The sequence below is a fragment of the Clavelina lepadiformis genome, chromosome 8, assembly GCF_947623445.1.
Source record: "Clavelina lepadiformis chromosome 8, kaClaLepa1.1, whole genome shotgun sequence".
NCBI lineage: Eukaryota > Metazoa > Chordata > Ascidiacea > Aplousobranchia > Clavelinidae > Clavelina > Clavelina lepadiformis.
Genome location: NC_135247.1, coordinates 13,284,910 through 13,311,674, shown reverse-complemented (window position 1 = coordinate 13,311,674; position 26,765 = coordinate 13,284,910). Strand labels below are relative to the sequence as shown.

At 34.5% G+C, this 26,765-nt stretch overlaps 1 protein-coding gene across 1 annotated transcript; it reads right to left on the bottom strand.

The window, feature by feature from the left end:
- Positions 1-3,492: 3,492 nt before the first annotated feature.
- LOC143468835 (uncharacterized) lies at positions 3,493-22,735 on the bottom strand. The gene is made up of 25 exons (XM_076966267.1): positions 22,576-22,735; positions 18,886-18,977; positions 17,453-17,618; positions 17,169-17,335; positions 16,329-16,466; positions 15,972-16,042; positions 14,563-14,642; positions 13,669-13,871; positions 13,449-13,574; positions 13,223-13,349; positions 12,789-12,988; positions 11,885-11,959; positions 11,459-11,566; positions 11,042-11,148; positions 10,505-10,780; positions 8,144-8,268; positions 7,862-7,935; positions 7,485-7,603; positions 6,826-6,916; positions 6,698-6,756; positions 6,450-6,555; positions 6,296-6,380; positions 6,068-6,187; positions 4,775-4,869; positions 3,493-4,686 (listed from the first exon to the last, which is right to left on the bottom strand). Exons 1-24 carry the CDS (start codon positions 22,634-22,636, stop codon positions 4,814-4,816), a joined length of 2,832 nt encoding a protein of 943 aa, XP_076822382.1. The 5' UTR covers positions 22,637-22,735; the 3' UTR covers positions 3,493-4,686; positions 4,775-4,813.
- Between the last annotated feature and the right edge of the window lie 4,030 nt (positions 22,736-26,765).

Below are 26,765 nucleotides of genomic sequence, written 5' to 3'. Positions count from 1 at the left end.
TTGAGAATGTGCAGACACAGTTTAGAGAGACTTGAAAAAATATACATGCAATATTTCCTCCACACCGTCCTACTCGTATATACGCCCACTCATTTTAAAGAGGTTAATTTTTACAGCCATAATTTATCATAACACCTTCTAACAAAATAACACCAAATTTGTAAGAGTGATCAGCTGGTGAGGGTTTGGTCTTTAAAAAAGATTGAACTTTCCAAAGTTGTTGTATTTCAAAATGTGTATAGATATATAGGCAAGATTACATACTATGAAAATTACACATTGCTTGCAATATTGACTGTAAATCTAATGACTATCATAGGATAGCATATGCCTAAGGTTTAGATTATATTGAAGTTAAATTAGGCATTTTACTGTTATGCAGTAAACCAGATTTCAGAATTTGACCTTTAAAACAATCACTGGGCCTACTAAGGCATTGCAAACTCCTGTCTGAGAAACCATTTATTATTTATTGCTTGCAAAATTGTCTTTATTCTGATAACGTCACACTTTGCCATAAATCTGCAACTTTTATACCTAACATAATCTATGCGATAAATAAAAATTGCAATAAATAAATAATATAATAAGTCTTATGTTGGGGAATTACAAGTTTACACATAACTATTACTGCTATGTCTGTGAGTATGACTGGCCCATTTCTTAAATAACAATTTCACTTCCTGTCTTTCGTGTGCTTTCAATTTCTCAGCATCAAACAGAGGTCTATTAAGACATAACAGAATACAAATTGCTTTTTGTTTTTTACTGAAAACAACATCTCAGCATCAAACAGAGGTCTAGTAAGACATAACAGAATACAAATTGCTTTTTGTTTTTTACTGAAAACAACATTATTAGACAGTTAAAATAATTTTTTACCAAACCATTCTTACCATAGTGAACATTTGGCTACTGAATGTAGGCTAATATAGTGTATGGTATAATAATATTGGTATACTGGCACTGAGGAAAGTCTTTGCACCACTTAAACCCAGCAATGATTCCTTGAGCCCAGTTAATTGCTAGCATTGGCATGGATTTCTGGGGGTACAAGGGTGCCTTGCCACGCCAAGTACGAAATTGGGGTGGTCTGAGGTTACCACATACCTCACTTAGCTACCAGGTCTGTCTGCTTCCAGATAATCTTGGATTTAGTTAATGTACTTAAGAGAGATTTTTCCTTTCAAGTCAACGTTCATCAAAAACCAGTCGCTTTGCAGGTGTTTATAACTATAATAATTATATTGCAGTTTGATTTCTACGATGGTTCATGTTTGGGATATTGTTTTTGCATCTTTTTTTTCAAGTTTGCAATAGTGGTGGCAAGCATTGTACCTTTAATGCTTTGTTTATTTATTATAAATTGGCATTCAAGCAACCAGGTTTTCTTTGTTTGTTTACTATAAATCGGTGTGAAGATAAAAAGTTTGGTGTGCATGTTGATGAACCTAATATTTGTAGCAGGTGTAAGTGCCACACTTTCCACTATGGTTAATGCAGTGATGTCTTGCCCTTATCGGTATGGTATGATAATCTTTATCCTCGGATTGAGGAAAGTCTTTGCATAACTTAAACTCGGTGATGATTTTTCATCACTTGAGCCCTGGTTGTCGAGTTAGCCTTTGTGCAAGTTCCGATTAATTATCAAACATTTTTTATTTTGGTTTTTTAATTTTTTTATATAGTATTGCCCGAATTTACAACTGTCCAGCAGGTCCACTGGACAGGAGCAAGTGTCGTTAATGCCTTGCCAAAGGGCGTTACAATGATATGGCACCACTGGGTGCATTTGCCCACAGCGCGCGAACCAATCGGGTATTGAGCCTAACTTAGTGATTTAATCATGAAAAGTAGGCTATAAGAGTTTGGGTCAGAGAGGATTAGTTTTAGAATAATTTGCACTTTTGAAAAAAATAGTCTATTATTTTAAGTTGAAAATTAACATAGGCTACATTCTGACATTTCAATCCACAGACTTGCCCAATTGCCGTTAACCGTATTTTCTTACTTCGGCAAATGGCGGCCTGTAAAATAAGTGTCTGTGTCTGCGTAACCGGCCGGCGGTTAGCCTACCGAAATAGGAAAATATCAATTGCATAACAGGTTAGCCTTTTACCGAAGCAGGTTTTATCTAAATTATGAAACCGACAGCCGATGAAATAGACGTTGCCAAATGAATAACTTAACGTGGCCTAAGCCTATACGGTAAGCAAAATCTAATTTCAATAAACGCTACAAATAGGCCTACTTTAAATAAGCTTTTTGCAGGGCCCAACCATTCTCCCAACGACCTAATCTAACCGCCTATCTTTACAAGGCTGCGTGACCTGTGTTTGTAATGTAATCAATAGGCTGGTCACTTGGTTTTAATTTACAGTGCTGAAAGTGGCTGTGGCGACGGTTGCAGCTGACTGGGTGCGTTTGCGGCGGGTCCGCGTCGCGGCCACCACAAAACAGATTTGCAAGGAAACGAATGCGATGGTCAGCTTACCGTAATAACGGAATTGGTATAGTACAGTAATTGGTATCACTATCTCCATCATCGGACTAAGGAAACTCTTTAAAAGACTTAAACTCAGCGATGTTTCCTCATAGCTCGATCCTAGCATACCGAGCCTGTCATTTGTCCATTGGATTCCATTTGTTTTAGACAAATTGCTTTATTTTAATGTGACTTGGCACACAAATGCAAGGATAACTAATAATCATGTTTTGTAATGCTGAAGAAAATGTCTGGAAAGAGAATTACTATTACGACGCTATTCATCAGTTTATGTTGGAAATAGGTTTACCTGAGGTACTCAATAAAACCAGTAATTTCTTATGCGAATATTTTGCCAAATTCTACAAAACTCAAAGGGGCCTCATGTTACATATATCGAAAGCACATTTTAAATTTGTAGTGAATGAGAAACCTACAGTATGTTTAATGAGGACGTATGTCATAAATTCTGGGAGACGGCAGCCAATAACGCTAAAGAAAACTGCTGTTTTTCTGAAAGCGTTACACTGAATGGAGACATACTTAAGCAACTTGTGGAAAGTTTAAACGTATCTGCAACACCAGTTGAACTTTCAGTTAATTTAATTCTTTACTGCATACCATAAAGCTCACATCACTCGAACGAGCTTGCCTGATAGAATTGTCACCCATACTGAAGTAATTCTTGAAGCAAAGTCGCGAGAACATAGTTAACGTTCAGCGCCAAACTATATCCTGTTTTTATTTTTTCACAAAGGTATGATAGGCGTGACAATTAAAATGTATAATAAACATTAATAATATTACAAGTTTACCCCTACTTCTGTGCGAATCAGGCAGAATCTACTTACAACTAAGATTCTTACAATGTCGATTCACATTGTCAGTTCTTCCCAGGTCAAGGATAGTGTACATTAATTATTTAAACTATTTAAGGCAAAGTACCTACAATTTCTATATGAAACTAGCAAGATATTCTGAGACTTGAGACTGGTGAGCACGGCAGACATGATTCAAACAACCTTTTTTGAATACAATATTGTTATTTTCATCATAAAAATACTAAGACGAAGTCAAGCACACATCAACCACTGTCTCACAAATGCACAATAAATCGCTTCACTTTGTACAAAAATGATTTCCATCAAATTTGAAAAGGATATCGTGCGGCAAAAGGAAAACATGTAGCAGCACCAAAACTTAGTTCACAGAGGCAATAACGCGACGCACCTTTGCACAAATGAAACTTCAGTCAAAATTCCGGTATACCTATCACCAATGTTAAACCAAAATCGACGATTGCATACACTGTAGGCTACAACTGTAAATGTAAAACTCGCCTCTAACGGTATCGCCAATAATAGCAATTCGAGTATATCGGCACAATTTTTTGGACCCGGCAGCATTTCCTTATTTCACTCCGCCTATATTGGGAGTTTTTTGTACCCAGAATCAGTTTGTTTACAACGGCATACACGTGCAGAACGATATTCAATTTACATTTCTAAACCAGAATCTCCGCAAATGTTAATCACCTCTATGACATAACAACCGAATTTGCACGTCCCAAGGACGCATCAAACTTTGACATTGGACATTTGTGCTGCCGTCGCTATTGTAACGTAGTCTACACTGAACTTTTGAAATGGACGTGTCAAGCATGCAAAGGTACCTTCTATTGTAAAACAGTATAAAATATTTGTAAGTTCTGTAGCATTTTGCATGTTGATTAATACTTGTTAGCTTATAAGCTGTCTCTTTTAACATTGATTTAAAACTCTTATCCTAGTTTATATTTATTCGTTTAGCTACAATGTCCAATGACCCTAAAGGTGCTGACAGAGATAAATTTGATTGAAACATTTTTCATTAAAATGGATATCGTACCATTAAGAAGCAATTAAAAAATCTCCACGGAAATAAAAAGTAAAACTTATTACACTACATTACTAGAACAAAACGTTAAATATCGCAATCATCCTGGTCAACATAAGGAACACATAGTAAGAATACATCAAAGTAAGTAAAGCAAAAGTGCAAATTGGTCCGTCCTTGCTCTCTCATTACATACTATACTCTGGTCTACACAGTTTGTACCCCAACAGAACTGAGGTTCTGGTCAAAAGACGTTTTATGGCAGTAAGTTCCGTGACCTTGTGAGTTACATTCATCACAGATCCCATCCATGGAGATACTTTAAACTACAACGAATGCATACAAGGCATAAACTTTTGTTTAACAAATCGTCTTTTTTACACAAACAAAACATACAAAAAATCAGCAACTAACCCTTTCAAAGTCACAGTGTAATAATCCAAATAATTTTCATCAATTGCGAGCATGTCGTTTTGCTCTACCACCAACAGAACGAAATCCAGTGTTCTCTGTAAAATTGGGGTCAATCTTTTGAATTCCTAATGCAGATGTTTCAGAATCAGTAGTTAGGGTTACCATATTTTCGTGGCCTAAAATCCGGACATTCTATAGTGCCCACTAGCGGTTTTTAAAATGAGGTATGAACACCATGTCTGTCAATATGACGTCACAATAGCAATGCTTAGCCTATCCATTAATTGTATACTGGAGTGGATTTTTGAATATAGTGTCGTGAATTCACTAGGCTATTGGGCCATCTCTGATTTGAACTCTGGTGATCTCAAAGTTACAAAATTAAATTTTAGCACTTAACATATTCGGCTCGCATCTTCAACTAGAACAGAGGTTCTAAAACTTATGGAGAGGCGCCCCACCTTGACGGTGCGAACAAAACCCGCGCCCCACTTCGAAATCATTAAGCATTAAACAAACGACAATTTCCTTGGTACAGTATTCTCATTTGGTCTGCAACAGACTTCTTGTTGCGCTATTTTTCTACTGCTTTCACTGCTTTATAATTTTCTTCAGCGAATATACACTCTTATCGTTTCAGACATGTTCTAAATCTTGCAATATCGACCAAGATATAAGGCCTTCAGCTACTAGCCCAGCTCCACTTATCCATGTATCATTGTATCCCAAATACAGCGCTGTATTGTCGTTTATGACGTAAAAATGAAACTATTACCCGTAACGCAACAAACAATTTTAAAAAATTCCGGACATTTAAGCATATTTTAGCATTCCCCCCCGGACGCAGTTTGAACACTAAAATTCCGGACATGTCCGGGCAAATCCGGACGTATGGAAACCCTAAACTACAGTAAACCTGCAAGCAGGTTTGACATATAGCGCTTATGTTAAGTAATTGTTTTTGTTATTTTTAAGTATTGTACTTATTTTAACATAGTGTTCTTACTTCCCCGCACTTTTTCGGAAACTGTGATTTATGTTAACATTCTCCCTACTGTTTTAGATAGAACGGCAGTGTAGCAAACGACAAGAATTATTTTTCCGTTTAACTACGCATAATGCAAACGAACAGTCGTTTTGTTAATCTGTCTGTCTGGTAGTGAGATAAATTTAGCAGTGATGTTAATACAACACAAACTCTCAGAGGCATTGGGAGCATTTTCTAATCTACCTTCAAAAAGTTTGCTGTAGATTAAAAGCCACTGTTTCTATATTGTATAACACGGAAGCTACCAGAAGCATTATGATGACTTTCAGCCAGAAGTTCTTGTTTGACTTGAAGAAAATTGGTTGAATAAACTTCACAGTTGATTTGAATCATCGCTTGATGTTTATCACTGGATAAGTATGTGTCTGCAACAACATTCATCACAAATAACAATGTCTATTTTTTACTGTACTGTATGTACAATAGCTACAAATGTGCGTATCATGATATTAATTTATATTAACAACTTATACCGTTTGGTGGAGCAGTAGGTAATACAAGTGAAAGTTTTGTGTGTCCAGAAGCATTTAACATCATAGCAGGAAGCAGGATATGATCCTAAAAATTGAAAAGTCAGTTCACCTAATTTACATCAGCTACGTAAGATCACAATTGGTGTTTACTCACTTTACTAAATGAAATCATGTAAACGGTGTCATTTTTACGATCAATCGCTTGTAGCAATTTTCTCAGTTTGAGATCACGCTTCTCATAAAGCACTACGCTGGTGGCACTGTTCTCAAATATAGACAAAATTCATGACCAAAAATAATAATAATAAATACACCAGCCAAACTAGACTCTTTTAGAAAATGACAATCATGAGAATATTTCCAAATAAAACTAAATTGCAATTTAATGTAGTTAGGAAAAACCTTTTAGCTTGAGCTCTACGAGAACCCATTGTTTTTTCAGATTTTCTTTTCCTTTTCATCTAGGAAAAAAAATAGCTACTCGGTGATTGAAATGATTAACAGCAAGATAATTTATCTTTGTGACAAACCTTAGGCGAAACTTTAGTAAGAGCACTAGATATGTCTTTGCGTTGTGCAATCTCATAATGTTCAATCCATCTTGCCAAGTCACCACTAATCCTGTTCATGCAAACAGAAATGCATTTCAAAGTTTATTTACCAGAATCTGAAGAAACCCATTAAAATAGTTTAAGTTATACGATTTTGGTTAATTTGGGTAAAATATCCTGGACACTGACTATGCTGACATTAGGTGGACAAGTCTGCGCAAAATAAACTTCAAAACTATTTGGGTGCAAAAAAGACGGCTGTGGAGTGTGAATATTTTAATAGATTAATTATGAGCGATTTTTGGACTAATTTCAAGATCAACTTCTAAATGGAGCATGGGCCGTGGAAAAAAACAAAAACATCTTGAGTTGACCAAAATTTCTGAAATTTCATTTTTTCTGCTTTATGTGAGCACAATCCCAAGTTTCATACATGTGCTTTACAAAATTGAGCTGTTTTGCACCATTTCCCATAATTATGATACAGTATTATGATATGATATAAAGCGAAACTCAATGCAGCTGGGTATGGTTGTTTAGTTTAAATCCATTTTGTTTTTATACCTCTCAGAATAATGACATAGTTGATCTAAGACACGGTTCATTGCCAAGAATTTCTGTACTCTGTAAAAACAGACCTTAGTGTATCGGTTTGATTTGGTTGTTCTGCTCGTTTGCCAGGATTTTCACATGGTGAATCAGGAAGGACATTTTCCTTCACAACTGGGGAAGCTTGTGGAATTCGAACATCTTTTTCCTGCAATTTATAGTCAATGCATCAGGAAACGCAATACAGCAACAATACTGTAGGGTTGATATTTTTACTCTATTACATCTGTCTTTACAGACTTCAATTCTACAATAAAATGTTGCTAGATAACTACTTTGATCCATTAGATCAGAAGTAAATTGGCAACTTGGTCTAGTACATAGATATGCAAATGGTAATTAGCAAGTGATGCATCAGTTTTAGTAGAAATACAGTTCAATAATATTACTGTAAACCAGGACTTACCATTTTAACAAAATCTTCCAAATCTTCAGGAGGCAATGCATCAACAATTACACTTCTTACATATCTTGTAGAAGCTAAAAAAAACAGTATGAACCACTAAGTTTTACAGCATTATGAAGTGCTAATACACACTACTGTTCCTTTTGTACAATTTCTGTTGTCTTTGAGTTAGTTAAATATTGAACAAACATATGAAAACACAGAGAATGACAAGCCAGCTGAGCTGATAAAATACAACAAGATTGTTTTGAAAAAAAATAATCAAAGTGCATGTAACTTTACGTGTGTAAGAAATTCTTTTAGTTCTTGATGAGGGTACTCTCACGTGAATTCCAAGCTCTTTCAGTTTCCGGAGCAAGATTCTATGAAGTGATACAGATTGTGTTCCTTGAAGCACATCAAATACCCTGAAAAACAACGATGTTTAAATAATATCCACTAAAAATATTTTGATAGAGTTTGCAACTCATTAAAAAAGAAAAAAAAAACAAATACCATTGACAAACAAAGCTGGTGGTCAATCTAAATGTATTACACTGGTCTACACAAAATTTCAGGTTTGAGTTTTGACAACTCATTTTAGCTAATTTTGGGGCGCTGAATCCGAAAATGAACTCAGATTTTTTCTATCACATCACGTTTTTGAGATATGAAATATCCCTAATTTTTGAAAAAAATCAATTTTTGCCCCCCCTCTGTTGTCAAAACAAGGAATTCTGATGCAATAAACACTGTTTTACCTGCAATAATCTAGCTTTAATTAGCAAACAAGCATTCTATATTATATTCACACAAATTTGCGTTGTCTTTATTAAAATTTCATGTTTTGGAATAAAAAATAGGCATACAAAAGAGCAACCATAATAACATCAAACACTACATTATGCTGACGAACCTGTCGATAGGACAGTGACAAGGTATTATCTGAATTATAGCCTACAGTTCACACAATATGCACATAGACAACGGAGTGCAGAAATTCTGAAGACACACACAGAAATAGCAAAGTGCCAAAATAAAGATTGACTCAAAGGGACTTGGGCAGGGCGAGTTCAGAAACAGTCAACAAAAGAGCTTTCATAAAATATGAACTCTTCACTTATAAGCTTAAAAATGCTCTTTTGAGGGACTTTCTTTTATGAGCAGCATCTGGAATTTCTCTTTTCAAACTCCAGCAATAGTCGGCCATCATATGACAATCCCACCGACCTTGATAACGTTCCTCCATAATTTTAATATCCTGGTGGAAACGTTCACCCTGTTCTTCACTAACTTTCCCAAGGTTTTCTGGAAACTCATCCGCATGGCTCTTCAAGTAGTGAACTTTGATGCTCATCCTGCATCCCAAATCTTCAAAACTAAGCAGTAGCTCCCTTAAGAGATCTTTATAATTTTCTGCTTTTCTGTTTCCCAAAAAATTTCTCACAACAGCACCGAAAGCATTCCAAGCTCTAGCCTCGAATGGCAACATTGATTTTACAAAATTTTCATCCTTTAACAATTGCCTGATTTGTGGTCCATTGAAAATCCCAGCTCTTTTTTTCTCTTCACTGAGACCAGGAAAAGCATAACATATATACTTAAAACACTCTCCTTCATGATCCAAAGCTTTTACATATTGTTTCATGAGACCAAGTTTGATGTGAAGAGGAGGCAAGAGGATCTTTTTGATATCAACTAACTGATCACGTATGATATTTTTGTCTCCAGGTGTCAAGGTAAGCCTTGGAGGCCACTCTTCTTTCTTCCAGTGCTGATCCTTGGCCTTGCTGTCCCAGTAGCATAGGAAACATGGGTATTTGGTGTAGCCACTTTGTTGCCCCAGCAAAAAGTTCACCATTTTTAAATCTACACAGATGAGCCAACTATGCTCATGGTACTTGAACTTTTCAAGAACGGTTTTGATGTTCTGATACTCTTCTTTCATTGTCACCGAATGTCCTATAGGAATAGAACCGTACACGTTACCATTGTGAAGTAGAACACACTTCAAACTTCGTTTGGAGCTATCAATGAAAAGTCTCCATTCGTCTGCATCATACTGTGGTAATCCCATTTCTAGAAGAAGCCTTTCTATATTGTTGCAATAAACGAAATCATTGTGGGAAGCAAAATATGGAAGCAGTTCTTCTTCTCGTTTGCGAAAAAATGTCACGCTTGTACCAGCTTTGAGAAGCTTCCTTTCCTGTAGCCTTGATGCCAATAACTCCGCCGATTGCTTAGGCAAATACAAATCTCTCACTAAATCATTTAATTCCATCTGATTAAACTGGGAAGGCTTGTCTGACAGATCCTCGGGTGCTGGTTGAAAAATTTCACTTTCTCCTTCACTAAACGATGCTTCTGAAGAAGAAATAGCCTCTTCGTGTAGTTCTGGAAGTGATATAAATACTGGCAGTGGCTTTTCATCACTGTGACATTTTACTGTAAAAAGGGTAAAATTGGTCAATTTCATAAAATAATGACACCGATAGAAAGAAAACTTGATGTGATAGAGAAAATCTGAGTTCATTTTCGGATTCAGCGCCCCAAAATTAGCTACAATCAGTTGTCAAAACCCAAACCTGAAAAAAAAAGTTGAAATTTGTAGACCAGTGTTATAGAAGATCAATTATGCATTAATCATATTTAAGCTTTAACAACCTGCCAAAATGTTTTTTTACGTAATCTGCAACCATGTCATCCAACCAAAAGGCATGCTTTTTCTTAATTGCATTCTCAAATAGTTTAAAATCAATCTCAGAATGGTCGATGTTTAATTTTTCTTTTTCAAATTCTTGTTTCTGTTCTTTCAAAGAAAGAAGCTGACGGGCATGGTATCCCGATTCATCAGATGTAAACCATGTTAAACCTTTCCCAGTAGTGTTGTCAGGATTGGACAAAGTTGATTCACTGGAAATGTCTTCATTCGCCAAAAATCTGATAGCAAGTAAAAAATATTCTAGTTTGGTGTTGTTTTGTACCCGCAACAAAGCAAAATGGCTGATAGTGGTGGAAAGTAGCAAAAAGTCACTAGCATCAGTATAATGCATCGTGGCAGACTTTTTAGGATGCTTTTCAATTAAAAATTTTGAAATGAAAGAACTTTATAAAAACATTTTGGAAATTATAACTGTGCCTGTACATTTTTTTTAATTACAGAAAGCAACCACCCAAACAAGATTACATCTCATAACTTACTTGAATGAATTTAAGTTAAAGCCTATAAAGAGAACAAGCAGGAAAACACAAGCAGCTTTCTTTTGCCCCACAGCAGTTGATGCAGCTAAATTCACAAGGCGCTTGTTCTGAAATGAAAGGCATTATGTGTAACTGACATAGTTTTTAGACAATCTTCATAAGCGTAAGTTTAATTAACATGTATTAATCAAATGTAATAAAATTAAGCAGTTTTATCTGACCAACCCTAGATTAAAAACTAAATGTTGTGCGAAATTATTTCTACTGATTTAAAATATGTTGGTTGAGGTCACAAAATGCTAGGATGACATTTATGGTTTTTAATTTAATAATGATAATGACTTAAAATTTTATGCAATGTTAAAAATTATAAATAGGGTAAACAAAACATGTTATGCAAAATATACATTTTCTTACTTCTTCTTCCAGTTCAAACACCTTGCTTCTCAGTTGGGCATTCAACTTCCGTAGTTTGTCATTATCTTGTAAGCATTCATTCATTTTGACTTCCAAAGACGTCACATACTACAAAGTTAAATGTTAAGTGCTAATTTTTCCAATTTTTACGCAGTGCCAATTTGCAGTTGTGCTGTATTTCAGAAAAAAATTGGATTTATCAAGGTTAAAAAGTAGGTGATTGTGATGACAACAAAAAACAGTAATAGTACAAAGAAAATAGTATAGTAGTATAGACAATAGTACAAGTTAACTATGCGATTATGCGTACTACTTATCCCTACATAACCTATCATACTCATTTTAAATGGTACTTTATTTTGCTAAAACCAAGTATTTGTGGTTATCAGTGCATGCAAAGTATGTCTTGCAGCTGCAGTAACACACCTCTTTTTTACGTTGACGAGACTGGCATGCTGATGCACGATTTTTTATCATCCTCTGCTGTCGCTTGACACGAGTCTAAGGAATATCAAGATAAAACTTTAGCAATATTATGAATCTTATTGGACTATTTATGTGACGCCAGTTATCTTGTGTGCTGTATTTGCTAAAGAAATACATTACGACCTTCTAACTACACAGCTAAAATAAAATACATCCATAAAGTTTGGGCTGGAGCTTCTAGTAATTTGGCCTTTAGTTTCCTACATTTAAGTAAAACTTTCACAGTAATTGTTTCTAGGAAAATTTCGTAATTTTTCAAAACAAGAATTTGCTCTAAAACCAAAGTTCACTGAGCAAAACTGAGTTAAGCGGCCCTTAATTAAAGAGCAAGCATATTGGAGTTTAATGCAATTTTTTGAGCATGGTCCTACACTTCTGTACACACTGCATGTAAAACCAACATAAAAATACAAACGATTGAGTAAGAAACTAGGAGAAAAGTTGCAAATTGCATGTAGCACTTTCTTAACTTTGAGTTGGCCTTAAACTAGAGCAGTGATTCCCAAACTGTGTGACGCCACAGATTCTCAGGTGTGCCGCGAATCTTTTTGGAATTTTGGAAAAGAACTGCATAAATATTTAAAAAAAGGCATGTAGACAAGCACTGCTTCCATAACTGATAAATAAACACATGTCCATCCAATAAGCACTTCCATCGCATTAACACGTGAAAAAAAGTTTTTAAAGCAACTTTTCTTCTCTTGTAAGTGTGCCGCGAGCGTTTTATAATTTTTCTAGTGTGCCACAAGCTGAAAAAGTTTGGGAACCAATGTACTAGAGTGTTTATTACTATCAAAGCTCATCAGAGTTTTATGTATCACAACATTGAAATATGCACATTTACATCAAGATCTGCAACCAAAGCATGGTCTTGTGAAATTTCAGCATCACCAAGGAAATCATGAGCAGGCGAAAAAACATATGGAAGTTGGTTCATTTGTGACAAACTGGCGCTTGCCTCAGAAATGGGATTGGGTGCAATCGGAGTTTTTGGAGTAATTGAAGCCATTAACGGCTTTGATTGCTTGGTGGTAAATACTTTTTCTGAAAAACAATAATTTCATCAATTTTTTATCATATACTGGTAAACATACAAAGTAACATATAGAAAAACTAACCTACAAGTAATTTATTTAAACAGACTTAAGGTGTTGCAAAAAGTATGTTAAGTACAAGGGTGGTAGATTGTTTTCTTTTTTCTCTGTTCTCGTTCATTATATTATACATCTATGTTATATGGTGCATTTTATGTATGAAGAACATGAAGAACAATCTTACCTTCTTGTGATGAAGCTGAAGTTAGTGGTAATGCTACGGAAGCTTTGTTGGGCTTAACAGTAACTGCAACTGATGCAGTTGCTTCCTTTATTGAGTGAGATGAGGCACCAACTGCAGTGATGGGAACCTGAAGTATTGATCATAAACATACAGGCCTATACCTGGCAGCTATTTTACTTTGAACAGGCATGAGCACTCAAAGTGCATATATATTAATAACTTGTACCATTCCAATTGGCTTGTTTGTATTTAAGTTATTTGAAGACGCTGATATATATATATTAGTTACTGGCTCCTGTTTTACAACAATATTTATTGGAGATGGCTTGGGTGTAGAGTTTGAAACAGGCATCTGTAATCAAGTTAAAAACATTACTTATAAAACTCCAAAAAATATTTGAACATTGCTATAAGGCTTTGGGTTGAATATTTTATAATTCACTCACTTGAAAATATTCTCTACCAGAAGATTGGCAATACTGAGGTTCTTTTGGCTTTTTAAGTTTTCTTCTATCTAAAGTTTTTGCTTGGGAGCCAGTCATATTTTGCAGTAGTGCTTTTTTACTGGAGAACCGAAACTTTTCTGTACCCTGACGTTTCAGGCCAACTTCACAGGGCGAAGCATGGATGATTTTTGGTTTTAACTCATCTAGCAATAAAATATTTTATTGCAAAAGGTAGTTTCATCTACTGCAATCTATGTTTCAATAAAAACCTTTTGAATTGATTTTCATTATACATAGCGAAGCATATCTTGTTGCTACAAACTTTTCAAAAATACAATTGCTTGTGTCAAGTAAGGATAATAATATTGCAATATATATTGTACATTTGAAGAGACTTCGGGTCAAGACATTTGCTAACCAGAACCATTGTTAGGAGTAACTTTCTCTGGTGAGTAAAGTGTTGTTAGTTCCACTGTCTGATGTACAGTGGGAGCAGACACAGAAAATTAAAGGACCATATAACATGATCTCAATTTGAGTAAGAAAATGTACTAATTGTACAGTCATGACATAATTAAAACTAAAAAACATATTGCTCTATGTTGAACTGTTAAGTGAAATTGATGTTAATTTCATTATAAATCGATTTTATTTATATCTTCTTTGTCTTAGACAACATGGAACTAATCAACAGAAACATTGCATTGAATGATGATTATGACACCTATATCCTCTTATTAAAACCAATTCAAGGAACATAATATCTGAGCACAGCACATACACATATTTTGAAACTTTTGACAACGGTTCTAACTAATATTGTCATTCAAATTTGGCTATAACATTAAACAGGCCAATTAAAAAAAGCATTTCCAAACCAATATTTTTACCAACCTTGTTTTTTATGTGACACCTCCAGTGGCTTTATTAGTCCGTCAACATTACAACTTTTCATTTTATGCATGTTCAACAAACTACATACAAAATAATACAGGTTTTTTTACATCCCAAAGCAAAGTAACACCAAAATAAAACTTTCAATAACAAAGCCACATCGACCAGTAGACAGCTAATAGCCTAAAAAATGAAAAAGTGGGTTACTGGGACTTGAGCTTTATCTGTGAAAAAACTTATACTGCGTTACTCCGAAAATACAACATACGCCAAACATTGGCTGCATTAGCCCTATTCTGTAAAAGTAATAAAAGCACTGTGACCTCAAAACAGACATGAGCACAACATGTCAGAAGTTACCCAGCATATTTTTGGTTTGGCATTTCCTACATCATAATCTCTACTAATCTTATTATTATTACTAATTATTACTAATCTCTACTAACGGCAATAGTTTTATTGAAGAACTTTACTTTCAAACTGAAGTTTGGAAGTTTGGACTAAATTAGTGTAGAAGATAAAAGTTATTGTGTGGCATGCATGAAAGGAATTGAAAATGTTTCCAATGAAAAAACTTTGTTTTTTTTCTGGGAAGCAATACCCCCCAAATAACTCCTTCTATGGCATTTAAGCTAGGATTGCTATATGTCAGCCTTTTCCCCGGACATGTTCGGGGTTTTAGTGTTCAAATCTGCATCAGGGAGTAATTTAAAAAGTGCTTAAATCTCCGGGATTTTGAATAATACATTTTATGAAATCAAACTGGCAATATTTTCACAGCCTAGCTCCCTCTAGGCCTATCAGCTTTAAAACATCGCCCTAGTGTGATCTTTAGTTAACTTTTCTTTGTGACATAGTAATTTTCATTATTTGATAATTATGCAAATTGACTTTTTTATTTTTCGAGTCATTTGACTAGGCTAGTTTATTTTGTGGGATCAATCTTGCTGCTTGCTTTATAGGAACCAGACCTACCTTAGTATTATGTAACCTTTAGGAAATGAATGCAGCAAATTTGGCCTTACTTTCGTTAAGTAAAATATGAAAGATCTAATATTAATAAAACAGAAAGCTGTTGGACTAAAGAAATGTGGAAATTCTGTGCTTTTTTCCCTGTGTGACAGTGATGCTGTCTTGCGGAAAAAATAAACGTTTGGATCGGTAGAATGTAAGAACATACTGTAAAATGCTGTATAGCGCCTGATTGGGGTCGCGAAAGTTGGTCATTGAGACTTTCAGGAATTTGGCTTTTTCAGATACCGTATCCCTAATTTAAGTCCAGAAGACATAAGATCAGGTTTGTTTAAACAAGTAAAAATGTAACATTTTATTCTGCAAAAAAGCTTTTTTCACTATTTCAAATGTACCAAAATCTTGTCACAACTTTTAAAATATAATAATAGGTATACCGATTAGTTTCCTTTAATGCCTCTTCAACTGCTCTATCAAAGTCGGCCTGTTCGTCATCGGAAACTGTAATCTAAGAAATTAAAATGCAGCAATAATCCAAGGTACTATTTATACACACTAACAGTAAAACCTAAGTAAACTTGGGAGAAATAAAACACAATTTGGCTATAATTATTTCAAGAAAAAACACTACTTATAGTGTAATCAATTCACAAATAAAATACTTTCAATATCAATAGCACACCATATATCTTTAATGGGTACACGTTTACAGATTTTCTAAAAGATTCGCCTGTTAATATTAATAACACATAACATACTCACTCGAAATAGCAAATAACAAATATCTCACATACCGTTTCTAAATGGTCAGAACATTTGTGTGACTTGGCTAATCCATCTTCAGGCATATGTGCAACAGTGGAAAAAGGTGCAGATGAAGGATTTTTCATTTTACAAGAGAAAGTACCATCGCAAAAATCATCACCAGCAGGCTGAAACAATACAGTACAACTATTGGTACAGAATAGAAACTAAAATATTTGTATCTTTCCACCAACACAAGGTTCAAAACTGCTTCCCCAAGTATTTCGATGTGATCCCTAGTGAAAGCTCAAACACAAAGTTTTCTTCAAGTCTACCAGTCCTGACATCATCATTATAACACCTTTGTACCAAATAAAGTATTCTCATGAACGCACTCTTTTAGAAAGTTTTGGAAACGTTATTGAGCTCAAACGCAACTTCTAATTACCATATAATATTTACCACGATGGCACTCCAATTATGATTTATCCAGTCCTCATTATGCTTCCAAAAAGATAGATAAAATTTTGCTTACAGTTCAGCAAAAACTTTTATGTAAAAATCATAGGAAATAATATTTTTGCAAAATACCAAGAATTAGCATTTATATGGAGGCTGGTAGATGCTTCGTTATGGCATAATGAGATTTTTGAATATAAAGTAATTTTGAGAAATGGTATCAAACACAACCTTGGGCTAACGTAACATTCTAAACTGAAATTCCACACTAATGAGCTTTGAGGTATATGAATTTTAAGAGGTTTCTCAGAATCACTTAATTTACTTTTATTTACCTAAAATAATACAACTAAACAAAGTAAACAAACTTTCATTGTGTAAACAATTGATCCTTAATCACCCATATCTACATCTCTTTAATTTGCACTTACAGTTTGAACAACATCGGCACCAAAAAAGTCTTTTTCAAATATTTGGGGTACGATTTTGGGAACTGGAGGAGGTGTTGATGATTGTGAAGAATACGCTGAAGTAGAAGATGAGGCATTGGAGCCAGTACGTAAACGAGCATTGGGTTTAATTCCATTCAGGAAGACATCTGTTAACCATTTAAAGCAAACTCAAAAAACAAATTATAATGCTTAGAGAGAGTATGATAATTACATTCTAAGTTACAGTTTCGATATAATGTAACTTGCAACTAAAACCAAATTACCGCCCATTCTTTCACTTTCTTGGAGATATGTAAACAAATCATTAACTGAATGAATTTGGCTTGAAGTGTTGTTTTGAAAATTGCTATCAAGTGACATCTGCATTTGATTTTCTGATGGTCGATCAGGTGAAGATATATACCCATTAACCAGGTCTCCCACATGGCCCTAAAACGTTAGGTGCACATCAATTATTATGCAAATACATGTGACTGCAAATTGTTTTGTAAATTGCAATGAAATTTTAAATATAATGATAAAAACTATATAATTTATAAATTTAACAATGAAAATCATCAGATATCACTCATATCAGGCAGTTTGGCTGTATATTTCCATGCTTCAGTTATATAGGCAATATAACACTCATCAATAAAGAATAGTTGGGCTGAGAGTGGTTCTTGACATGACCCACTTCACTGCAGACAAAAGCTCAACAGGCATAAAATCAATAACTATGTGAATCAGTTAACATGCTGTGAATTTTCAAACATTTCAAAACACATTTAAAGTCTGAATGCAGTTCATACAGTTGAAAACAGTCTTAATTGAAGCCTATCAAACTATTCACAGTTTCATGTACACCTTCGAGATTTAAAATAGAGTATTGGAATCATTTAACATCTAAAATGCTCGATGTCTATCCTTCAATTTGTTTCAAAAATTCGTGCAAAGCAAGTGTAAAAGCAAATGATGAAATTGCGGTGCTAAAAGTGGTGGTTATTATTTGACCAATTGTTGACTACAAAACTTAACAAAATATAGGCTATACATATATCTAAATGTATTCGAACTTTAGAACTGAATCCAAGATTTCAAACTGTTTGTTACATACCATATCGAATCAATGCATATACTCGTATTTTTATACAGCTAAAGCTGCCTGACAAATTCAAAAATAATAAGTCCATTAATCTACTAAATTTAATTTGCCATGGGATGGCACTTTCTTATTTAAGCTACATTATGAAATCCCCAGTTAACAAACCCAAAAGTTTGTAAATCCATCTTTAATTCTATATGCATTGTACTGGTAAACAAACAAAGAGTTATTCTGACATAACTGACTGTTCTTGGATGTATCACTATTGGTATAAAATGGTGAAGACTTGCATATGATTAATACTGTGAAAATCAAACAGTTCGTCTTTGAAAAATATTTGTGTTAAAACACGTTTTTGTATCGAAAAAAAAAATTGATGGCATTTTGCCATCTGGGTTTGTTGTTTCGCTTCTAATCTGGATGCATCAGCTGATAAAACCGCTGCTTGTTAAAATTAAATGCTATACACCACACCTACCATATTTAATTACAAATCGGGAACAAAGATCATAATCACTCATTACGTCAAATGTTTCTGTGCTTTAACTTGTTACAAATATGTGTGGTAAATGAATATACTAGTGCTACAATATACTTGGAAAATATTCTTACATTTAAACAGCTTTCAATGCCATGTGCTTTAAGTGATGGTGTATTCTCAGGAAGTCTCGAAGACCATCCATTTTCTAGTATTGATGTCTTACCTGTAAGGAAAGTTAATATAAATTCATATTAAAAAGCACAGCCTGTAGAGATTCTCCTTAATGGGCATGGGTATAACCCATGTACATGTTGAGACCTTAGTATGTAGGGTATGTGAAGCACGTCATGGCACAGCAGAATGCATCATAGCATAAACTGGCAAAGACATAACTGACAAACACCTAAAACTGATTTTGGCACTTGCACATCAGTATGGCCTGTCTGTGGATGTATGTCTTAAAAGAATCAAGTTACGTATTTTAAATATCTAAAAACTTTAGACATTAAGTGTTTGCATTGTGTCCAAACTGCATCAGGGTAGTATGGAATTAAGAAACTTTAAAAATTAAATTGGCCTGTTGGAGTTGAATAAGTGTTATAAATAAGGTAAGTTTTTTCAATATAAGTCAATCTTTTGGATTGAAAGAGTATGGCGTGGAAACCTCAGAAATGAAGTTCTTTGGTCATAAGATCAAAATACAGGTGGAAAAATGTTTTGCTTTGCATTCTTTGATGAGTGCTGATTGCTACCTTGTGTGGCTATTAAAAGATTGTGGTGCAAAAATCAAACAAAATCAGCAGAAATTAATTATTTGCAACTGTGTTGCAATCAAACAGTTGTGATAAAGAGGCTAAACATGTTACATCAGAAGCAAGTTTTCTAGCGTGAAAACATTTGAAGTACAGCATAGTGTAATCTCAGATGCTGGTTAAGACTGACTTTTTGTTGTGTTCATTTTAATTAAAACACTCAAGAAACATTAAACTATTTAGTCAAATTTTTCTGAGATCAATGATGTCAGTTATCGGATTTTAAAAACCAATTTTTAGAGTTTATAGAAGTCAAGATTTTACGGTTTACACATTAAGATGTTAAGGATTTTAATGACGATTATTATACACAAGCCATGTCCTATGTAAATACAGAGTACTACCAATGTTACAGCTTTCCCAAAACAAGATGCAAAACATGACTGTTAGTAGGGAAAAAAGCTTATTGAAAAAGTTGCGATATCAGGATTTCCTTTTTAAGCACTGCAAAATGAATTTTGACACAATATTTTTAAAAGTAATTAAAAATAATTCAAAAGCCAGGTCGATTGCTAAACCCCTTGCATTTGCCTTTTTGCAGACAGTAGTAATAGAATAACAGTTTGGACCTTTTAGAGTTCACAAGAATCTCTAATCCAGGGTTTGGAGACTCTATTCCAAGACAAGTAAAGATTTGGCTTAGTAAAATTAAATAAATGCGGAGAAGCTGGCATTCTTATTTTCTGTATCAAATATTGATTTATGGCTTTTAATGTCCAACGTTACAGCTTTGTCATCATATAATTTGTTACTACAGTCGAATCCGGTTAATTGCATAGTCAATTTGCCAAGCCTTTTTATGCGATTAAACGAATTATGCGAAAGTGCAAATTCCACTTATTTTCTTACTTGACGTGCAAAGCTGGTCATGTGTAAAGACGTCAACACGCAAAACACTAACGTTTATTGTGTATTGCGATCATCCATTCATTCAAGCACGCAAAAGATGAAAACATGCTTTCTTGCATTTGTGTTTTTAAACGAACAAATGTGGCCATGTCCGCCCCTTCAAACTGTAGTCGTTGGCGAATTGTATGAAGTACATACAGAACTTCTTTATTTTTTAGCGTTGTCACAGCGATTGCGTCAGCAGAGCCTTCTTTATTGTTGTCGTCTTTTTCAACTTGTTTGTTTCGTAAAACTTCTTCACATATTACGGCATCATCTTAACGCAACGCTTAAATGAAACTAAAACAGTGCGAATGTTAATGTCTGCGTATTGATAGCCACGTGTTAATGCTTAAATTGAGCATTGTTGGTTTGATTGTTTCGTAACAAAACGCAGTACAAGTCACAAAGCTTACGCATTGCGTGTGCGCTCTCAGTGCGCGTTGTTTTCAATTTTATCTTTTAAAAACTTTTGAATAATTGAATAAATCACCTTCATTTTTATTCAATTAAGCGGATTATGCAATAAACCAATATGCGATAAACCGAAGTATTATCTTTACAAATGATAGACTATGGTTTGGGACTTGCGCCCTTTATGCGATAAAACGAATTATGCGATTATCCAGAATGCAATTATACAAATTTGACTGTATACTTATAGCTTAACAAAATTTTATTCAAGACATACAATAATAACGAGCAGCTAGGAAAGTGTAGTTTTTATGGAGGAACTTGAGAAACTCCATAATATGAACATCATCTATTAATTATTTATAGTACTATGCATATCTTTCAAATATTGAAAATAATGGACAGCCAAAGTGAACAAACTAAAGGGGCAAAAAAACAAATTTTCTATATAAGCTGATCGCACATCGATGAGATTTTTCAACAACTTTTACATTTAGATTTGTGTTAAAGGTACATCTGGCGTATTAGCCAACTCATGCTTTTTTCTTGCGACAAAAGTTTTGCGTTATATATCAAAAAACTGATTTTCACTACTGGAAAATCATCCAAACTTTGTTCATTAAAACATGCATTCGTTAGCCAACTAGAAAGTTCTGTGCAATATTACATGACTGCAAAATAATTATAGCACAACAAAATGCTCAAATTGGGTTTAACTTTACTAATCTTGTTTCTTTACTTATGAAACTAAAGAGACGACAACTTTAGATGACACCAACAAGAAGAGCGATTCACTGCTATACTGTCAAAAATTACATGGCTGAATAAAATACTCAATAGTCATACGTTGAGTATCTTCATGTGAAAGCAACTTGCCTGATGCTATGCAAGATTGTGTTGATGACAAAACAATCATTTCGTTGGTAAAACTGGTGCACTGGCCTGACTTGTGACAAACACAACTGTTCCAAAAAAGTATAACTAACAAAAAATTAAATTTCTATGATAATTAACACAAGTTTGGTTTGTAACACAAATTACAGTTATAGAGAAAGTATTTTTATTCCTGTGACCAACAACATGGCTGTAACCCTGCACCACTGGCCATGCCTTTACCCTGCATCTTTTAAGTCGTTGCTTTTGCTGATTGAATCAAAAGGTCAAAAACAATTTCACATAATGCATGTGCGACAAACATTTAAGAACCAAATTTAAGTTATCTATAGTCTTGTCAGTGCAGGGAACCTAACTATGCGTTTTAGCAAATTTTTAATTCTATTTTAAAAATTAACAAAAACTTACGAGAATGGACTGAATTTTTCATACCAAAAATATCATTTCAACAAAATAACAAACTGAAATTTTCTAACTTGGATAATAAACTACCAGTAGGCTTTTCAGAAAATAAACTTAAACTTAAGGAAGACCATTCTATGCAAGATGGTGTCCAAACATCATTGATCAAAGATGAAATGCAATTCATGTTTCCGATCCTTCAGTTTATTAGAAACTTTTTGCAAATATTGCTTCAATCTATCCTAAAGCAATTCCTATTTTGGATGGACCATGATATATAATAGCCCTGGGCGTATATTGTTGTTTTTTTATTGCTTTATAAATAAATATAAACATTGTTATAAATATTTACAATTACAGTGATAGACACTATATTTAATATTTACTTTATGATATTGGTGTAACACTTACCACCAGTGCAATCCAAAAGCAACTCATTTCCCATAAAACTTTCACTGAAGTCAATATCCATTCTGCTCACTTGTCCACATTCAAATACAATTTTTGCATTTTGCAACCATTTTCTACTCAGATAATTTTAAATAGGGTAGGCTAGCAAATATTTGAAAGCAAGCAGTGTGTCAAATTTTGCCAAAAATCGCTAATTAAATTTTTATTAATTAAATGAATTTTCATATGAAAGAGTAGCAACTCTTCTTCTTTAAAAATGCCAAATTTCAAGTGGCTACTTGCATTTCCATTATTCCTAGAAAGACAAACACACTGACCTCAAGGAAAGCTAAATTTTCCATTTCGGAGAAAATTTGATCCCTGCACAAATCTTTGAATTTTTCCGAAATTTTAGAAGCTAGAGGGCTCTTTTTTCGCACACTTACGCTTCAGTTCTTTCCCTAATTACCTTTATATTTTCGTGGAGCTACCTTATCTTTTAGTATCTTTTTAACCAATTCTTTTACATCGATCTAACTGAGATAGCCCATAAGTGAAAATATTTCAATATTAAAACCTGTTACATTTTTGCACCAAGAGACTACATTGCTCTGTAAATACTGTAAAATCCTTACTTTGACCAACTGTCGGTTATACTTTGGAAAATTAAGCTGTCACTAACAAAGTGACAAGAAGAAAACTTGTTGTTCACCATGACACTTACAGCAACGATCGTGACATCATGTGAAAATAAAGATTTGTTAGCTTGGTTATCTGTAGCAATCATAGATAGTTTGTAAACATTGCTATTTAGTCTTCATTCAAAAGCGAAAGGAAACCTTTGCTTTAATATTAACTGTTTCTAAATGTTAACTTGTTTCCCTAATAACAAATTAGACGGGTGCCTTCAAAACATACAGGTTCACTTGGATAGCTTGGATCACTTCGCTCGTTTTGACAACTACGATTGTTTGTGGATGGGTTAAAACTGCAAAATTCCATTGAAGCCTAACGTGACGCTATCTCACAAACTTGAGGACAGGTTGAAATTTCAAAATTTAATTAAAACCTTGCGATTAAATTTTTTCAAACTCGTGCATATAATGCGTAATTTATATAATGCATATAATTTATGTTAACGGTTCTATATAAACAGAAGAAATGGACATGCGCAAATAATTTAATCACGTTGCAAAAAGTGCAACAAAAAACATTGACATTGCTTTAAAAAACATCTATTCGGCGACATATAAAAACATCAAGTCAATGACTATGAACTCAAAATTACTCCTGAAAGTTTGTGAGATGTATTGTCATAGCGATACCTTATTCTTCAATTGGATTTTACAGTTTCAACTCATCTTCAAGTGATCGAAGTTGTTAAAAGGATCGAAGTGCTTCATGCAGCCTAAGTGGTCCAAGTGAATTTAACGGCCCAAGTCTGCAAGTAAACCTGTATATTTTAGAGAAGAATAAGACGCTTGGCACTAATTTAACCCTATTTACACTAACTAGGTATGGCCTCTCCTGCACACAGTCACAGCAAACGTGGCGTTCAGTTACACTTTTGCTGTAGAAACGTGAAATTTGGTGACCTTTCCTAAAAAAGTTTCAGTTATCTTTCCACGTTGGTTTTATAAAGTTTGATTTTGTACTTTTTCAAATATTGTCATATTTTCATAATTTTGCTCTCTCTCCGCATTGAAGCGTATCGTTTTCGTTTACTCATTCACGCACAAATGACTCGACTAACTGTTCTCTTGTGTTCTCTTCTCGCGGTCAGCTGGTTTTCCACACAGCGGGTGCACGGCGTAACAAGAAAAACTTCTAGAAATGTATCACTTGTAGAAATACTAAATTTAAACTAAATGCACTTTCTTTAGTTTTACAATTATGATGTATACAGGAAGCCAGATATTTTTGCTACTAACCTGTAAAAATCTGATCAGTTTACGACGTATATTTTTGAGTAGTTAACGATTGAAAATGTGTGTGCAGTGTTGACCACACCTAGTTAAAATAGTAATGTCGCGCACCAGGTTTGGATAAGGTTAAAACTGTTTTTGATTTATATAATTTTTTTGGAACAAAATTCTTGCCCTTTTCTTCACCTGCCATGAGTTCCCATTCGAATCTTGCTATTGTTTGACTTTTTTTTTGTCCAAAATCATTTTAAGATCTAATTTAGTCATGAGAGATCGGGTGGAAGGGATTAGTTATAAATTAATTTAAAATTTCGAAATATTAGGGGTCTAGTAGAATACAAGTTCACAACCAGCAAATCACACTGTCAAAGTAGCCTAGCTGGTGTCTAGTATATAAAGGCAACCTGTGGTTGTGTACTTGTATAAAAGAGTCAAAATTACTAACTTACGTCATTTTTATAGTTGAGAAGTGGCATTTATTTGACGTCGCAACTCAGTTTAGAAATTTAACCATGAGAAATGAAAGTTTGGGCCAGAGGGGATAAGTTTTAGGTTAATTTATACTCTGAAAAAATTAGTACGTTGTTTTAGGTTGAAAATTAGCATACATTTCAATTCACAGCCTAGCCTAATTGTCATTTACTGTATTTGTAATTTCCTACTTCGGTCAACGGTGACCGATGAAATAAATGTCTACTTCACCAGCCACGTTTACCAAAGTAAAAAAATATCAATTGTGTATCGGGTTAGCCGTTTACCTAAGTCACTTTCTCCCAATTCGGAAATCGGTAGCCGGTGAAATAGACCCTGCCCATAACTTTTGATTGCCTCAACCGATTTTTACTTGATGAAGTGAAAAGTTTTGTTCTTCGACAAGGAATTTGGGCTATTTCTACGAGTCAGTTTGGGATGTACTGCTGTACTGAGTGCTGGGTGTACGATTTTTTGAAAACAAAAGTGTGCCCTGCTGACAAATAACATGCGGGAAATGCTACTAGTACTAGCCTACTTTACATAAAATAAACATATTTCTGACGTATTATACGTATATGACGAAAGATTTAACTACTAAACCCGTCTGGAACCCTCTAAAAGTAGACATAAGCTAGGGCTACATTGAAATAAATGAGAGTAGGCAAGAATTACTGGGAAAATCGTTCAGTAAATTAGGAAATGGTCTGAATAAAGGGGATTCCCAAAACCTTGGCGTCAAGCAAACGCCACATGAACATACAAGCAAACAACCTTTGTTTATACTATGTATGCCACGCATAATTTCAAGGACAAAATGTGCTAAACTGACGATTGAATTCTTTACAAAAACCAACGTTTCGCATGCCCTACATACAGCGGAAAGGTCAAAATCGTTTCGAAACATGTCGACCATAGATGCTGCATTGCAGTGTATGTCAGGCTTGCTCAGGCTCATGGAAATGCATAACAACAGCGATCAAAAATTTCATTACGGCAACCAGCTGTCAATGTAAGAACGTAAATCTAATTAATTGGTCACAAGGGTGTTTTTCTTCTACACACACATAGCAGTCGCACTTCACACGAATCATGGTTTCCAAGAAAATGGCTGTTACTCTGTTACCGACTTCAGATCATACTGGCTGGATGTTGTTGTGCTTATTAGTAATATGGAAAATTTTGTTGCCGATATTTGGCCTCAGCAGAAATAAAAGACTAAACTCCAGCAATTCTTTTATTGTGCATTGAACGTGATTCAAAATATTTGGATCATGTTAACTACCAGCAATCTTAGGGTTGACTTGGGAGCCATAAGTGTCTATACTCTATAACTTTGCAAGGGGCCCGACATAAAAAAGTTTGGGAGCCTGTGAAGTAGGATGTCTATAGTAACTACGCTCTCAAGCGAAAATTGCTTTTTTGCCGCGAGAGATTGATCACCCAGGAAGGCAGAAAGGCAACAATTTGGCGATTTGCGATGTTTCGAAGCGTGTGGGAATAGCATAGGCTAGTTAACTCCGCAAACATACAACGATTAAGGACAAGCAGCAAAGCCCAAAAGCTTAAGACGTGCAGAAACTAGAAAACGACTAAAAACGTTGAATAATGGTTAGCACGTTTGTGAAGTGCTTAACAGCACGTGCATAGAATAACCTGTCATTTTTCAAAAATTTACCCTGTACCTTATGCGCCTGCTTAGGCCTAGTGCTTTGTTACATGGTAGGCTATTTCAGGACGTAACACACTTAAATCTGTGATTAGTAAATAAAAAATCTACAAAATAAAATAACAGTTATTGAGGTTGAATTTTCT